At 39.0% G+C, this 14,883-nt stretch overlaps 1 protein-coding gene across 2 annotated transcripts; it reads left to right on the plus strand.

The window, feature by feature from the left end:
• Positions 1-9,517: 9,517 nt before the first annotated feature.
• LOC103415348 (DNA mismatch repair protein MSH2-like) lies at positions 9,518-14,846 on the plus strand. Of its 2 annotated transcripts, XM_029093137.2 has the most exons (13): positions 9,518-9,781; positions 9,912-9,961; positions 10,183-10,215; positions 10,348-11,421; positions 11,586-12,140; positions 12,213-12,323; positions 12,428-12,517; positions 12,627-12,698; positions 12,889-12,999; positions 13,148-13,274; positions 13,373-13,575; positions 13,788-13,940; positions 14,397-14,846. In XM_029093137.2, the coding sequence occupies exons 1-13, from the start codon at positions 9,733-9,735 to the stop codon at positions 14,595-14,597; spliced, it is 2,829 nt and encodes a 942-aa protein (XP_028948970.1). In that variant the 5' UTR covers positions 9,518-9,732; the 3' UTR covers positions 14,598-14,846. The 2 variants fall into 2 exon arrangements, 1 of the variants encoding a protein (XP_028948970.1); XR_011575596.1 differs by lacking the exon at positions 14,397-14,846 and having other exon boundaries at positions 13,483-13,575; positions 13,788-13,803.
• Positions 14,847-14,883: the final 37 nt, after the last annotated feature.

Here is a 14,883-nt window from a genome sequence, read left to right on the forward strand (position 1 = left end):
CTCAGAGTTATGGCAGCAGTAGTAGTCAGAATACCTATTTTTCTGCTCAGAGGCAGCTATAGTTTTCTGGAGTAGATTCAGGTAGTCGTGCTTAGGAGAACCGATCAGACCGCAACATCCAGGGCCCTAGGACTCGAGGCGGCCGTAACAGTGGTTCAAGACGTCAGGTCTGTTTGAGTATGAAGAATGAATGATGAGGATTGGGCCACTTGTTAGTAATTGGAGGGATAGATTGCACTAGGCAGTTATAAAGGTTGTTAGGCTTAGTTGTAATGGATAATATTGTAATAGAATGATAAGGTTGTTGTAACAAAATAAAGAAGGACATAAGTGTAAGATTGTACACTGAAGAAATACGATTGATGATTTTCTAAGTATCTTCTTTCTATCTTCTCTTTCAAGCTTTCTCTCTTCTGTCTCTATTTTCTTCTCTCTGTTTTCTATATTTTTTAGTTCTTCACTATGCTTAACAAGGTCCACGGGCGTATCAACGCCATGACTCAGCAGAAGGCGAAGTAGGACCCCATAGTTATTACTGGTACGTTACTTGTTTGTGGTAATTGGTCTCGTGTACTGATTGATTCGGGTGCCACTTATTCATTTATATCCTCACCATTTGCACAGGTTGTAAACCTACAACCTACTTCCCTCGGGTTTGATATGTTCATTCAATTGCCACCTATAGATCTATTTTATGCATAATGAGAGTTTAAGGATTGCCCAATTATTGTCGAATAGGAAATCTTGAAGGTCAATTTGATTCCCTTCAAACTTGTGGAGTTCAATGTCATTATGGGAATGGTTTGGCTATCTAGGCACAATGCTTATGTTGGATGTAGGGAGAAATTTGTGACCTTTGATTGGCCTGGATGACCAGCGATCACATTTTAGGGTGAGCGACGGATTCTCCAGAATAGTATTATTTCCTTCATCTAGACGACTAAGTTATTACAAAAGGGTTGTGTGGGATTCTTAGCCCACGTAGTCACGCGGGATGAATCTTCTCTGTGTGCTAGAGATGTGCCAGTGGTGAATAATTCACCGATGTATTTTATGAGGATTTGCCAGGATTACCACCTATAAGGGAAATCGAGTTCGCCATTGATTTACTTCCAGGTACCAACCCCATTTCCTTAGCACCATATCGAATGGCACCAGCTGAGCTGAGAGAATTGAAGATTCAATTTCAGGAGCTCTTGGATAAAGGCTACATCCAGCCCAACATGTCCGCTTCTGTACTGTTTGTCAAAAAGAATGATGGGTTGATAAGACTTTGCATGGACTACAGGCAACTAAATCAGGTGACGATGAAGAACCGTTATCCCCTACCTCGGATTGATGATCTGTTTAACCAACTGAGGGGTGCTCAGGTGTTCTCTAAGATCGATCTTCGTACGGGTTACCATTAGTTGCTGATCCAGAATGAATATGTATCGAAGACTGTCTTCCGTACTAGGTATGGACACTATGAGTTCCGTGTTATGCCTTTTGGGTTGACGAATGCACCCACAACTTTCATGGATTTGATGAACATAGTCTTCAGACCGTATCTTGATCGGTTTGTAATTGTGTTCATTTATGACATCCTGATATACTCTAAGAGTAATGCCGAACACATGAAGCATTTGAAGTTTGTGTTGGAGAGGTTGAGGAAACATCAGTTGTATGAGAAGTTCAGTAAGTGTCAGTTTTGGCTAGACCATATCAGTTTTCTCGGGCATGTGGTTTCCGCTGAGGGAATTAGTGTGGACCCTCAAAAGATTTTTGTAGTGTCTATGTGGGAACGGTCGAGGAACATTACTGAAGTAAGGAGTTTTCTAGGACTGGCTGGCTATTACTGATGTTTTGTGCAGGATTTCTCAGCAAACGCCCTGCCTCTTACTAAGTTAACCGAAAGAAGGTCAAATTTAAGTGGGATGAGAGCTGTGAACAAAGTTTCCAGGAGCTTAAGCAGCGTCTTACTCATGCCCCTATTCTTGCTATTCCAGATGATGGCGGTGAGTTTGAAATTTACAGTGATGCATCATTATCGAGATTGGGTTGTGTTCTAATGCAGCATGGGAAAGTCATCGCCTATGCTTCCAGGCAACTTAAGAATCATGAGAGAAACTACCTCACTCATGATCTGGAACTCGGAGCAGTGATCTTTGCTCTAAAAATCTGGTGACCTTACTTGTACGATGAGAAGTGTTGCATTTTCATCGATCATAAGAGTTTGAAGTATGTCTTCACCCAGAATGAGCTAAATTTGAGACAAATGAGATGGATGGAACTCATTAGTGATTACTATTGCACTATTAAGTATCATCATGGTCACACAAATGTTGTAACAAACGCATTGAGCCGGAAATCCTATAGATAACTTGCCTCCATTCGAGCTATCCATGTTCCGCTACTGTTTTTTTGACCGGCATTGCAGTGACACCAGATTCACATGGAACATTGTTAGCACACTTCTAGATTAGGCTTGTTTTGGTGGATTTGGTTCGGGAAGCTCAGAAGCTCGACCAATAGTGTGCAGACTTAAAGGAACAAGTACAGAATGGTTCTAGGCGAGATTTGAAAATCCAGGGAGATAGAGCCTTGGTGATGGGGAATAGGCTGTTTGTGCCTAAGGACAATGAAGTGGTGAATAAGGAAATTCTTAATGAAGCTCACATCTCTGCGTATGCCATGCATCCGGGAAGTACCAAACTGTATCACACCATTCGTCTATTTTACTACTGGTACGGAATGAAGCGGGGTGTGGTAGAGTATGTGAGGAGATGCATTATTTGCCAGCAGGTGAAAGCGGACAGATAGAGACCTGAATGGCTAATGCAGAATCTCCATATACCTGTATAGAAGTGGGAATACATCACCATGGATTTCGTGTATGGTTTGCCGAGCACACGGTCAATGTTTGATGGCATATGGGTGATTGTAGATTGACTCACCAAGACTGCTCACTTCTTACCTGTTTGATAGACCTACTCACTGAAGAGGTTAGCACGATTGTTTATTGATAATATCGTTAAACTTCACGGTGTGCCCATCATCATTGTTTTGGACAGAGATCCAAGATTCACCTCCAGATTTTGGAGAGCATTCAATGACGCCATGAATACTCAGTTGTTGTATAGTATTGCATATCATCCACAGATCGATGGTCAATCTGAGGGGATAATTCAGACATTGGAAGACATGTTGAGAGTGTCTGTTCTCATGTGGAAGGGTAATTGGGATAACTATTTGTCTTTTATCGAGTTTGCCTATAATAATAGTTACCACTTCAGTATCGGCATGGCACCGTTCGAGGCACTGTATGGGAAGGAGTGCCAGACACCATTGTGTTGGACTGAAATTGGTGAATGGTTGTTAGTAGGGCCAAAAATTGTCGATACAACTAATACTAACATCCAATTGATAAAGAGGAATATGAAGCTGGCTCAAGATCGGCAAAAGAGTATCACGGACCGACATTCAAGGGATCGTGAGTACGAGATTGGTGACTTTGTATTTCTGTAATTGTCACCTTGGAAATGTGTAGTTCGTTTTGGTAAGCAAGGAAAGTTGAGTCCTCGATACGTCGACCCTTACTGAATCACATAGAGAATTGGTGCGGTTGCTTATAGATGGGAGTTACCACCAGAGTTGTCACAGATTCACGACGTATTTCACGTTTCTATGTTGCAGAAGTATGTATCAGATCCCCCTCCACGTTATTCAGCCAGAATCGTTAGAAGTGAGTCAGGATGTGAGTTATGTTGAGGAACCAGTGGCAATCGTCAACCAACAAGATAAAACCCTGAGCAACAAGGTTATTCCGTTAGTGAAGGTGTTATGGAGGAACCATGCAGTCAAGGAAACGACGTGGGAAACGGAAGAACTGATGAGAAATCAGTATCCGTATTTGTTTGTTTGAGTTTGTAATTTCAGGGATGAAATTCTTTTAAGGAGGGTAGATTGTGAAACCCCGTCCCAAATTATTGTACTTTTTGTCGGATATTTTTATGTTTCGTCCTTTATGCTATTAATTTACGAACCGTGGGACCTACATGGGATTTTTGTCCCCTTATCCCCCACCTTACTTGGATCCCCCTTTCCCTTTTTGGGATTTTCGTATCCCTTTTTTATTATTTTAAAATCCCTCTCACTCTCTTTCTTTCACAACTCTTTCATCATTTTCCTTCTCTTCACATGCGTACCCCCTCTCCCCCGTGCCTTCTCTCTCGGCAAAGTCTCCCTCTCATCTTTGTGACTCACTCACACATACACATAACAACCCCAAACCAGTGCAATGAGGATGGAAGAGTTTCGGGAACCCCGTGACAAGCTAAGGAACCATCTAGCAACGTTGTTACTATTCATCATCTTCCACGACGTGTTTTCATGATTTACGACGTTGGTAAACTTCTAGAAACTCTTGGGATGTGTTTTAAGGTTAGATCGAAGCTCGCTTGAAGTTGTACATACGTGTAAATCACAGAAAATAGCTCAAAGTAGCTTTTCCAAACTTTTCGGCGAGCACCGCCCATTTCGAGGTGAGTTCCGGCCAAACCATGACAAGTTAGCCAACATGAAAGATATCAATATCTTCATCTCGTTGAGTACTACAACTTTGGTTTTTGTATCACTTGATTTGGTTGAGTAACAAATAAGTTATGAGCATTTGAAAACCAGCCCAGAAACCGGCCAAAGTGTGACTTGAAAATAGGTAAACTAGACCCAAATCCCTTAGGCCCAGATTTGGACCCAGGTTGGGACTCAGCCTAACCTTGCAGCCCAACCCATATCCTTGGGACAAACCCTTAGGTCTGAACCCAAGGCTTCGGCCTGACCCAGAACCAAAACCCCCCACCTTGGGGCCGAGCTTTTAAGCCCAAGTTTATGTGAGCCCAAACCCTTAGCCCCAGTCAACCCAAATCCCTTTGGACCTAGGCCTTGGGCCGTTTGAACTTGGGCCTTGGGCCCGGTAGCCCCAAACCCAAACCCGGTTGGAATATTCTCTGGAATATTCCTGTGTTGACTTTTTTGAAATTTACCAAGGACCCTTCTTAGAGTAATTTGACGTCCTGAATCCTTTTTTGATGTCTTTTTTCCCAAATTCAATCGTTTTAGTAGAGTTTTATTAATTTGACCTTTTATGTGCTTAGGTGCGTTTATTAGCAGCGATTTCGTTCTTCCAATTTCGCACGACTCTTTGACGACGGAGTATCTGTGAGTGGACCCCTTCTAAAATGCATATTTTAATAGTAGAAATGTATACATGAAAAACATGATTTAATGGTTACGTTTATGAAATAATTTAGGAGTAAATTAGATTTACACTTTACGATTATCATGTTTTATTGAGAATATTTTGGGATACCATACTTTATCAAATTTATGTTCTTTGTGGTATATATGATGGATGACTACATACTATTTATGAACATGCTTTTACACTCTTTATAATATTTATGATGGATGACTATATACTATGAAGATGCTTTGAGATATATGTACTTATGTTGGAAAGATTATATTCAATGTTTTTGTGCGTATTTAGTGGTCACTGTTCTGCCTACGGGCGATGATACTTATATTGGCTTCGGCCGGGCATAGGTTGGTGAATTCGGTCGGGAGATACTTATATTGGCTTCGGTTGGGGCGTAGGTTGGTGGCTTCGGCTGTATGACATTGATATATGATACAACTAGTTAGCACACTATACGATATATGTTTTATGAAAGTTTTATGGCATGCTAGGGTTTTCGGAAAACCTATTATATATTACGCTATATGAGTTTTCATAACTTTGGGGGTTAGTACGTTGTTGAATAATTATGTTCGTACTATTCATATATCAACTTGGTCCACTAATGTTTGTTTTGTGATATTTCAGGACATAGAAACGAGCCATACGATGCAAGCTATGAGGCATTCCCCTACCAGTGACATTGTGCCATCCTCTTTGCTTTGACATCACTTGTAATAGCACCTTCCGCTCGTATTCTTAAGTAGATGTATGCTCTAAACATGTCATGCATTACCATTATCATTATCATTGTTGGTAGTTGAATATTATTATATAATTTTATAAGGTTTATGTTGGAATATAACATTATGTAGTTCGCACGAAATTTACATGCATGTTTCACATGTTCTCAACATATGCATTCATTAAATGGCTTGCGTCACCCTCGGGTGTCGGCCAGCATGCGGTCATCTCGATGTCCCTCGAACATCAGGATCGGGGTGTGTCAAACTCCACCCCTAAAAAATTAGTTGGCCCAAAGTCTATTTAATCCACCCAAATGAATAGTAATTGACTGAAATAAATAGTAATTGACCAAGTGTATCTCCACCACTAAAACTAAATAGCCTAGTCCATTTTATTAAAATTTTATTAATTTTTTTATTAAAAATTAATTAAATAATAATAATTTTATTTTTAATTTCTAACATTTTTTATTTATAAAAAATATTATTAATTTATAAAAAATATTATTAATTTATGATATTTTAAAGTTTTTTGGCTGAATAATATGGACCGTTGATCTGAAAATTGAATGGTCCAGATTGTGCCATGTCATTAGCCGTATGCTGGGTTTGAATTTCAATTTTTTTTTACCATTGGAAATCCAACGGTTGAGGCTTAGCCACCTGGCTCATGTCCTGTGCCCTTTTAGTGCGCCTGCAGCACGGGCCCGACGTGTCGGGGACACACACGCGTGTTTCCCACATGCTTGACGCAAAAAAAAAAATTTGTGTTGTCCACTGACGTCATGCGGTGTTTACCTCAACCCATTTTGGGTCATCCTACAAACTGGCTTGGACTTTAAGTTGACCTATTTTTAGGGGGGATGGGTTTTTTTTGGGTGGCAGCCTTTTTTTTTAGGCTTTGGGCTAACCTAAAAGATAGGGCTGAACTTGTTTTAAGGCCATGCAAGATTTCTTCTCTCATCAATATGTAACTCATTCTCAATATTTAACACGCAAGTTGTTAATTGATGACATGACGACTTTGTGGAGGCCTGGATGCTACCTAAGAATAGTCTACGGCCGATGCTGTACGTTTACGTACGGTTACTGTGCGCAAAGCGCTTATTTTTCTTCTCCCATGACTCATGAGCACCGGGTGGTCTTATTTATCAAGTAGCTTCTCATCATACTCTGAAAAGAAAGCACCTAGCTAGGATTTCTGCATGTCACACACACACACACATACACACATATATATATATATATCAGCGTCTTTTTAGGTTGTATTATATATATATGGCCAAACTAATTTCAAGCCAATATTGACTTAATTTGATTTGGAGTGTATTTGACTGTTTTTGGCATTTATGGAATCAAACGAGTATGTATTTTGAGTAGTACCTATCGATACGAACGAGTGAGCGAATGCCTTGGCAGAAAGAAAAATAAAAACTAAAATATTATGTTCGTCTCGGACGAATGACATGAAGAGTGCGGAGAACCGACTACATTTAAAGAAAAAAATTTACCACTTTCAAATAAAGAAGATACAAAGTCTCGGCTTCTTTGATTCTTTAGGACTCTGAATCTAGTCTTGTTATGAGATTTATTTATCTTTATATTACAGTAGGCCCTTCTATGATGAGATATACATCCAACGGAATAACTTACGAAGATGATGCCAAAGAGATACACACAGATTAAGGTTGAAAAAAAAATTAGGTTTTTGAGAAAACTAGTTTACCGTGTAAGGTGGAAGGAAGCAATGGTCTCACACTATACACGTTGTAGCAAAAATTGGGAAAGAAAACTACAAAAACAAAAAAATATCTGGATAAGAAAATTATTAAAGGTCCTTGTCTGCTAAGTACAGTTTTGATCGTATATCACAGAAGACATTTTTCTCTATTTTTTTTAATTAAGATTGTCTTTTCCTTTGTTTCTTTTTGGGTCTGATACGATTCCTGGGAATAGGACAAGTTCTTAAGTGTAAGGTGGGTACAACAAGCTTGTTCCAAAAAAAAAAAAAAAAGTGGGTACAACAAGAGATAATTGATTAATAAACTGTTTTAAGCAGCTATATTCAAAAAGGGGTATGATATCCACACACCCCTTTTTACTTCTCCCACACCTTTTTTGTTTTCGGCCGTCGGATCGGATGAATTGAAGAAGATCAACGGACAAAAATTAACAAGGGATGTGTAAGAAGTAAAAAGGGGTGTGTAGATAGCACACCCCATTCAGAAAACGATGAGTGTCACTGTGCGTGTGTGTGTCCCACTTTATATGATTTTTCTTCACCACAAAAATGAAATTTTGTTATTAAATTTCATAGGTTAAACAAAAGAAAAACTAATTAAAATAACTTGAAAATTTTGAGTTTTAATGAAAATGAAAAAAAAAAGTGTTTTAAGTGAATACTACAAGAATTGACTTTTAAAAGTAAAAATGTGGTTTTTCGTTAAAGTGAACAATACCATAAATTTTTTCGTCAAAATTCCCTTAAACAAATGATGGTCTCTAGCTCTATGTATGTAAGGTGTAGTTTTGGGACAAAACAAGGACGATAATATATATATATATATATATATATATAATTAACTTGATCTAATATTCTTTTTAGCTCGAATTATAAAGGAGATAATACAAAGTAAGACCAGTAAAACTAGATAAATTTTATACAAGTCAAACTTGAACATGGTATTTGACTTCGCTTGTTCACACCTTTAAATTATCACGTGAATGTAGTTCTAGATTGTAGTACTAAGTAACTGCGTCTTTTTCTTTTGGAAATTAAACGAGAGAAAGATAAGTACATCATTAGGCCAAGATGACCCGTCAACAATGCAAATCTCAAAATCAAGAAACATAACCTCATGCTTAGCAAGAAGATGCAAAATCTAATTACATTGACAATAAACAAACTAACAAGTAAAAAAGGAAAAGAAGATAGTGAATAAGTTAAGGTTATACTATAAAATCAATTGGTAATACAGGGAGCAACTTAAATACTTTACACATATGCAAGGTTCCTTCTTTTCTCGATGTAGAATTGAAATTCTCCATACGCCCTCTCACGTGTGACGAATTTTCAAGCCTAGCAATTGAACAACACAAATCGAGTGACTTGGAGCACGTGTGGCCGTTGAGCTTCACACATGGGACAACCTCCTATGATACCATGAAGAAAGTCGAGATTCCACCATAAAACCAATTGACAATATAGGAAGTAGTTCAACTTACTTATAAAATCAATTGAATAACACAAATCGAGTGACTTGGAGCACGTGTGGCCGTTGAGCTTCACACACGTGACAACCTCCTATAATACCATGAAGAAAGTTGAGATTCCACCATAAAATCAATTGACAATATAGGAAATAGTTCAACTTACTTATAAAGCCATGCAAAGTTTTTCCTCCTATCAATATGGATTCATTCCCAACATAGAGTGCTTACAATTCCAAAGCACCATCCTCATCCAAAAAGGGCAAAAAAAAGATCTAGGCCTTCTTGGGCCGGCCCAAGTCCAACGAACATACGAAAACCCCTCGCGCCAGATTTCAGTTGCGTACGAAGAAATACAACGAATGAGCGCGGCACACGCGCGGCCCTGCAGAAAGCCCGCGGCCGCTCGTCTCTTTCCCGCCAAATCCCCAAAACTCCATTAAAAATTTAAATTTCACTTCGTTTTCGTGTGCAAAACCCACACTTTCAGAGACTTCGAGGCACGAAGAGCTCTATTTTCTGGCTCGGAGAGTCGAAAGTCCTAGCAGCGGACTGGCCATGGATGCCAATTTTGAGGACCACAGCAAGCTTCCCGAGCTCAAGCTAGGTACAACATCGCAAAAACCCTAGCTTTGCATTTGTTACTAATCACATCAATTAGTTTTGAATATGTGTGTGTGTGTGTGTGTGCGCTTATGTATGTTTCTGTATTTATATATTTGCTGCAATTTTGTCAGATGCAAAGCAATCTCAAGGGTTTCTCTCATTCTTCAAAACCCTCCCCAATGTGAGTATTCAAGACCCTAGCTGTCTGTTTAATTTCTTGAAATTGAAGGGGAAAGTGATAAAAATCATGTTTTGTTTCTATTTTTGTATTTGTTTATTTATATATTTGAATGACTTTGGCTAGAGATGGAAATGGACTTTAAGATTTCGTTTTGATTTTGTTTCATTGCATTTGCTTTCCGGTTTGATTATTTGGGTTTTGCTGTGTTTCTGTTTTTACAGGATTCAAGAGCTATTCGATTGTTTGATCGACGGGTCAGTTTGTATTCCGGCTCTCTTTTGTGCATTCCCTAATTTTATTTTTCCCTTTTCCCCTCTATTATTTATCTGTCGGGTTCTCGGTAATTCTTATTGTTTTTGACCATTGGATGTGACTTGTTATCTCAGGACTACTATACCGCGCATGGTGAAAATGCCACTTTCATTGCAAAGACCTACTACCGTACCACCACTGCTTTACGACAGTTGGGTAGCGGATCCAATGGCCTATCCAGTGTGAGTGTTAGTAAAAACATGTTTGAGACGATTGCACGTGATCTAATACTGGAAAGAACAGACCATACTCTTGAGATTTATGAGGGTAGTGGCTCAAGTTGGAGGCTGGTGAAAAGTGGAACCCCTGGAAACCTTTGCAGTTTCGAAGATGTTTTGTTTGCCAACAATGAGATGCAGGATACCCCAGTGGTTGTTGCGCTATTACCTAACTTTCAGGAAAATGGTTGCACAGTTGGGTTAGGATATGTTGATCTAACTAAACGAGTACTTGGATTAGCTGAATTTATTGATGATAGTCACTTTACAAATGTGGAATCAGCTTTAGTTGCACTTGGTTGCAAGGAATGCCTTCTGCCTCTGGAGAGTGGCAAAACTAGCGAAATTAGAACATTGCATGATGCATTGAGTAGATGTGGTGTGATGTTAACCGAGAGGAAGAAGACTGAATTTAAGATGAGGGATTTGGTTCAGGATCTCAGTCGGCTTGTCAAAGGCTCCATTGAACCAGTTAGAGATTTAGTGTCGGGGTTTGAGTTTGCACCTGGTGCATTGGGGGCATTGCTCTCTTATGCAGAATTACTTGCTGACGAGAGCAATTATGGAAATTATAGCATTCAAAGATATAATCTTGACAGCTGTATGAGGCTAGATTCTGCTGCTATGAGGGCACTTAATGTCCTGGAAAGCAAAACCGATGCAAACAAAAATTTCAGTTTGTTTGGTCTTATGAATAGGACTTGTACTGCTGGAATGGGTAAAAGATTACTGCACATGTGGCTCAAACAGCCTTTATTGGATGTAAATGAAATCAACTCAAGGTTAGATTTGGTACAAGCATTTGTGGAGGATCCTGCACTTCGCCATGATTTGAGGCAGCATCTGAAAAGAATTTCAGACATCGAGCGGCTAATGCACAATCTTGAGAAGAAAAGAGCTGGTTTGCAGCATATTGTAAAACTTTATCAGGTACAATCTATAACACCTTTATTTTATAAGTTTATCTACCGTGTTGAGGTTTTGTTGGGATGACCATATATGAATATTTGTTAAACAAAATGTTAGTATAATGTACTTATCTTATAGGCGTACCTATGCATTTAAGCTGACCCATTTTTTCTTTTCGAGTGCAGTCGTGTATAAGACTTCCCTACATTAAGAGTGCCCTAGAACGCTATGATGGACAGTTCTCCTCACTGACCAAGGAAAGGTATTGGGAACCCCTTGAGTTATGGACTGATGATAGCCACTTAAATAAGTTCATTTCTCTGGTGGAAGCTGCTGTTGACCTTGATCAACTTGAGAATGGAGAGTACATGATATCATCTAGTTATGACCCCACACTTTCTGCACTGAAGGAAGAGCAGGAGTCATTGGAGCACCAAATACACACTATGCATAAACAAACCGCCAATGATCTTGATCTTGCTGTAGATAAGGCTTTAAAATTAGATAAAGGCACACAATTTGGACATGTCTTTAGAATCACAAAGAAGGAAGAGCCAAAAGTAAGGAAAAAGCTCACAACACAGTTCATTGTTCTGGAAACCCGAAAGGATGGAGTGAAATTTACCAACACAAAGCTTAAAAAGTTAGGGGATCAGTATCAAACGATAGTTGAAGAGTATAAGAATTGTCAGAAAGAGCTTGTTAACCGAGTTGTTCAAACTGCAACAACTTTCTCTGAGGTAATGATACTTTAATGTCTTTGGTGGTTAATCCTTCCTCTTGTTCTGGATTAAAGGATTTTTCATCTCCAGGTGTTCTGGTCTGTAGCTGGGTTGCTCTCTGAATTGGATGTCTTACTTGGTTTTGCTGATTTGGCTTCTAGCTGTCCTACTCCTTACACTAGGCCAGTCATCATGCCACCGGTAATCAGTTACCTGTTATTTCTTTCTATTTCTTACTTAAGAATGATAATGTTTTTTCCTTGTTACTAAATTAACAATAATTATTGTCCTATTGGCCATAATAGGATGAAGGGGATATAATATTAGAAGGGAGTAGACATCCCTGTGTGGAGGCTCAGGACTGGGTGAATTTTATACCCAACGATTGTAAACTTGTGAGTATTCGTGAACCCAGGAAAACGAAAAAAAAAAAAAGAACAAGATATTGGTTAATTTATAAGTTGGATGGGTTCTGATGTGCTCTTTACTATTTCTGCTGATTAGGTGAGAGGAAAGAGTTGGTTCCAAATCATCACAGGACCCAATATGGGTGGCAAATCAACATTTATCCGACAGGTGTGATTTTAATGACTTCGTCAAATGCTTCTTCCTACTGCTTCCATCAGCATAAATAACTTTCCATGCAACTATTACATTCTTGCACTTGATATGTGGCTCATGTCACCAAATTGGACACCCCACATCCATTTTCAATTCCAATTGCTTTAATCACTATTAACAAGTGACTGAATCTTTGCACTGGCAGGTTGGTGTGAATATTCTGATGGCACAAGTTGGTTGTTTCGTTCCTTGTGACGCAGCTAATATTTCTGTTCGTGATTGCATTTTTGCACGGGTGGGAGCTGGCGATTGCCAAGTGAGTTTCCTGGCATATTCTCTTGAAGTTTGAACTTGTTTTTATGCGATTTAAATGATCTTTTAGTTCTCTGTAGTCTTCTTATCTCCTGCTGGGGATTTTTGTCTTTCCATTGTGGAAATTGAATTGTGTTTCTTCTTCTTTCTAGCTACGTGGAGTTTCTACCTTTATGCAAGAAATGCTTGAGACTGCATCTATACTGAAAGGAGCTACAGACAAGTCACTGATAATCATCGATGAGTTAGGCCGAGGGACTTCAACTTATGATGGATTCGGTTGGTTTAACTCTTGAGCTTTTTTTTTTCAATGCATTTGATACTGCTAAGTTTTTATTTTACAGCTTTGTCTTATCAGTATTTACTATGGTGCTCAGGTTTAGCTTGGGCCATTTGTGAACACCTTGTTGAAGTGATTAAAGCACCTACCTTGTTTGCAACCCACTTCCATGAATTAACTGAATTAGCTCATGAAAATGGCGTTCAGGAAGCTAATATGAAGCAAATTGTTGGCGTAGCAAACTATCACGTTAGTGCGCATATTGACTCATCAAGCCGCAAGTTGACTATGCTGTACAAGGTAGATGTATTCTCTAGTTCTTGTATAGGTTATTTATGTTGTCTTTTCCAGGATCTCAAGTAGTAGATTTGGAGGCAGATGTCATGCACCTATGTTTGCGATTAAGTTCTATAATGTTCTTCCATCTTCTCTTTGTTTTCATGCTAGTGCATGCGATCTTGGTTTAGCAAAACTGAACTCGCTCATTTTCTTGATTTGATCATACTTTCCAGGTTGAGCCAGGAGCTTGTGATCAAAGTTTCGGTATTCAGGTTGCAGAGTTTGCAAACTTTCCTGAAAGTGTTGTTTCCCTTGCTCGAGAAAAAGCTGCTGAATTGGAGGATTTCTCTGCTACTCCAGTCACGCCAAATGATGCTGGAGAAGAGGTGATGACTATAGCTTTGAATAATTAATAACAATGCGATAACTTCTTGCGTTGCCTCAACCTGGCGTTTGATTATACAAATCTGCTATACATTCACGCCATTGAACTCGCATGCATACAATGCTAAGAGGACTAGCGTCGTACTGTTAGATTGATGCATTAATCACAGCACCAAAAACATAAGTACAGAAACTTTAAGCATCAGCCTTCTATCTAATCCCTTTCATTAGTACAATAAACAAGTGGATGATGTCGTTAGCAAAAGAATTAATCTAAATTTGTTTAATTTTTGGATTTTAATCAACAATCTAAGATGCGTCGATATCCCACAAATTTTCTGATATAAATCCATATGTATGTGAGTTAGCATGGATCCATAACCAGTGCCATATTATCCTTGTCAAGTAAATGGCGAGGTTGAGAGCTATGGTCTGATTCAATAATCATGTATTTACAGGTTGGATTGAAGCGTAAGAGAGAGCCCGACTCTGATGATATGTCCAGAGGAGCTGCTCGGGCGCACAAGTTTCTGAAGGAGTTTTCGGATTTGCCTCTGGAGACAGTGGATTTAAAACAGGCATTGCAAAAGGTTGGCAAGATGAAGGATGAGTTGCAAAAGGATGCAGCAAATTGTCAATGGCTCCAGCAGTTTTTCTAGTCGTCCTTCAGATGGAGGGAGGGTAATTTATGTTTTAGGATGCATGTAAAGCTCGTCTCTGTAAATGTTTTGGGATGTATGCAACTACACCAAACATCTTTCGGCATTGTTTTGGTTATTGTGGGCCGTTTGGAAATGCTTATATAGAAAGCACTTATGCTCATAAGCACTTTAGATGGAACTACGATCGTTAGGAGCATATGAATATTTTTAGAGAACTAATTTCCACAACCCTTGTTTCTCCCTTCACTTCTCTTTATTCTTGTTGATTAATTTTCTTTTGCTT

The sequence above is a fragment of the Malus domestica genome, chromosome 14, assembly GCF_042453785.1.
Source record: "Malus domestica chromosome 14, GDT2T_hap1".
Classification (NCBI taxonomy): Eukaryota; Viridiplantae; Streptophyta; class Magnoliopsida; order Rosales; family Rosaceae; genus Malus; species Malus domestica.

Bases quoted from the DNA above. Each gene is read 5' to 3' on its own strand.
- LOC103415348 (XM_029093137.2), top strand. From the start codon at position 9,733: ATGGATGCCAATTTTGAGGACCACAGCAAGCTTCCCGAGCTCAAGCTA. The intron at 13,000-13,147 runs GTGAGTTTCCTG...TCTTCTTTCTAG, and splicing joins TGGGAGCTGGCGATTGCCAA to CTACGTGGAGTTTCTACCTT. The intron at 13,576-13,787 runs GTAGATGTATTC...CATACTTTCCAG, and splicing joins AGTTGACTATGCTGTACAAG to GTTGAGCCAGGAGCTTGTGA.